Genomic DNA, 2231 nt, shown 5'->3' with positions numbered 1-2231 from the left:
GTGTGTGTGTGTGTGTGTGTGTGTGTGTGTGTGTGTGTGTGTGGCAGGGCGGCAGAGCCAAATGGTACCACGTTGGCGCAGGTTTAGAAGTTTGTTTTGCTCCCCATCCTGACTCGAATTCACAAAGCTGATGTCATTATCTGTTTACACACACACTGCGGCTGCCATCCAAGTTTAAAATTTCACAATCACTCTTAAGAAAACAAACCCTTATCAATACGCGGGGTTCTGGTCTCCCTATCGCCGCATCCTGTTTATGACCTCTGCAGCCCTCGGTTTCCAATGCTACAAAGTGTGCGGTTATTGATCCGACTCCGCTGTGTCCTTTTTTTTTTGCCGTTCAGCGATACGTTGACGGCGGAATCTCAGACAACCTGCCTCAGTACGAGCTGAARAACACCATCACGGTGTCCCCCTTCTCCGGAGAGAGCGACATCTGCCCGCGRGACACCTCCACCAACATCCACGAGCTGCGCTTCACCAACACCAGCATCCAGTTCACCCTCACCAACCTGTACCGGGTCTCCAGGGCCCTGTTCCCTCCGGATCCGATGGTCGGCCTCGCCTCCCGTCACACAATCAGCCGCAGATAAGCCGACCTCGGTGACACGTGGGAGATAAACATATACGTTTGCTTTCAGGTCATGAAGGCCATGTGTAAGCAGGGTTACAAAGATGCTCTGCACTTTTTAAAAAGGAACGGTAAGAGTTTTCCTGACCTTTCTTCACTTTATCTTATTGATCATTTTATTTTGTTTTTTTGTCTTTTGACCGGATATTTTCAGTTTGTACACACGATATCGCACTGATACGCTATCGTGCGCGTCCTGTTCCCAAGTCATCAAATCAATAGGCTGCTTTTCCTGCTGATAAGGCATGTGTTACTCCCTGTCGTTATGCATGTGCTCATACCTGGAAGTTAACGTTTCTGCAAAGTCAGTATGTGTTGATTATCATGAGCTTTTTATTCAACTTCATATTACAGAAATTATCTCTGTCTGTCCGTAGATTGCTAATTAAATGTTCTTTGTTTATTTGATTTGAATTTAGGTTTGCTTAATTTCAATGGGCCTCAAAGAGACAGACCCCTGCTGACCAACAGAGAGGAAAAGGAGGCTGCCAATGAAGAGCAAGATGATGAAGATAAAGATAAGCTGCAGGTGCAAGCGAAAGCAGTGATGGTGTTTTCCAGCTCTTCACTGGACGAGCACATCATCGAGTATCTTCCACCCACGCTTCACAAAGGTAACGTGACTCAAACAGTGAGTCTGTCTAACATTTATTATATTTACTGTTGAAGCTGCAGCGCTGTGCAAAAACTCACCAAATGATTTCAAGGGATTTGGATGTCATACCTGTTGGGCAGTACATTGATTAACTGAAGCAGTCATGCACATTTTACAGGTTCTGCTGACATAATCAGTAAAACCCTGTTGATTTTAATGTCTGCTGGAGATAGTCAAACACTACTTTGTTTGACCTTCACATATCTATTTTCCTTTTTTTAAAGGACAGCTCAGTTAAAGGAATTGAAACAAATTGTGTCCTTTTGAACATCCTGTTGATTACAAAGTGCCCAAAGACCAGATTTAAAATGTGTTTCTGCATCGACACAACACTAGTTAACCACTCAAATTATGTGGTTTATCTAAGAAAGGCATTCTTTTAAAATGGTCATGTAAAAGATGGAAATTAAAACACATAAAAAAAGAAGCCAAATTTTATAGGAAACATGGAAAATCTTTAAAAAAGCACATTGGGAAATTATAATGTGGACAGCTTTAAAAAGATTACAAGAAAAACCTCAAATTATTAACCCAAAAACAAAGTGGATCTCCTGACTTTTGGTTCGTACTTCTCAGATGATCACAGCATGTGATGTATGCTGACGTAAATGGTTTATTTCTTCTATTTTTATTGTTTGGGAGCCACTGCTGGAGCCCTCAGATCAGCTAGCAGAAACGGTCGAGGCCTTAAAGGGATCCATGATTAGTTGTAACTAGGGGTGTCCCGATACCAGTTTTTTCAAGACTGAGTACGAGTACTTCAGTTTGGGTACTCGCCGATACCGATACCGATACCAAGTAGCGGGGTTAGGGTGGATTATCTGTTCAACTTGTTGAATATTAAACAGAATGAAAATGAAATGCAATTATCAAGCAAAAATTGATGGGTAAATATTATGTTTGACAATAAAAAGGTAGTGCAAACTCTGGTTCACACTGCAGGCA

At 42.2% G+C, this 2231-nt stretch overlaps 1 protein-coding gene across 1 annotated transcript in view; it reads left to right on the top strand.

The window, feature by feature from the left end:
* pnpla2 (patatin-like phospholipase domain containing 2) overlaps window positions 1-2231 on the top strand; it is a 13136-nt gene that overhangs the window by 4421 nt on the left and 6484 nt on the right. The window contains exons 4-6 of the mRNA XM_014013640.1: window positions 345-554; window positions 642-702; window positions 1051-1245. Of these exons, the coding sequence (XP_013869094.1) occupies window positions 345-554; window positions 642-702; window positions 1051-1245 (466 nt within the window). The remainder of the gene's footprint in view (window positions 1-344; window positions 555-641; window positions 703-1050; window positions 1246-2231) is intronic.

Source organism: Austrofundulus limnaeus, unplaced genomic scaffold (genome assembly GCF_001266775.1).
Source record: "Austrofundulus limnaeus strain Quisiro unplaced genomic scaffold, Austrofundulus_limnaeus-1.0 Scaffold104, whole genome shotgun sequence".
NCBI lineage: Eukaryota > Metazoa > Chordata > Actinopteri > Cyprinodontiformes > Rivulidae > Austrofundulus > Austrofundulus limnaeus.
Note: the sequence above shows the minus strand (reverse complement) of the source record. Positions and strands in the feature narration are given on the sequence as shown.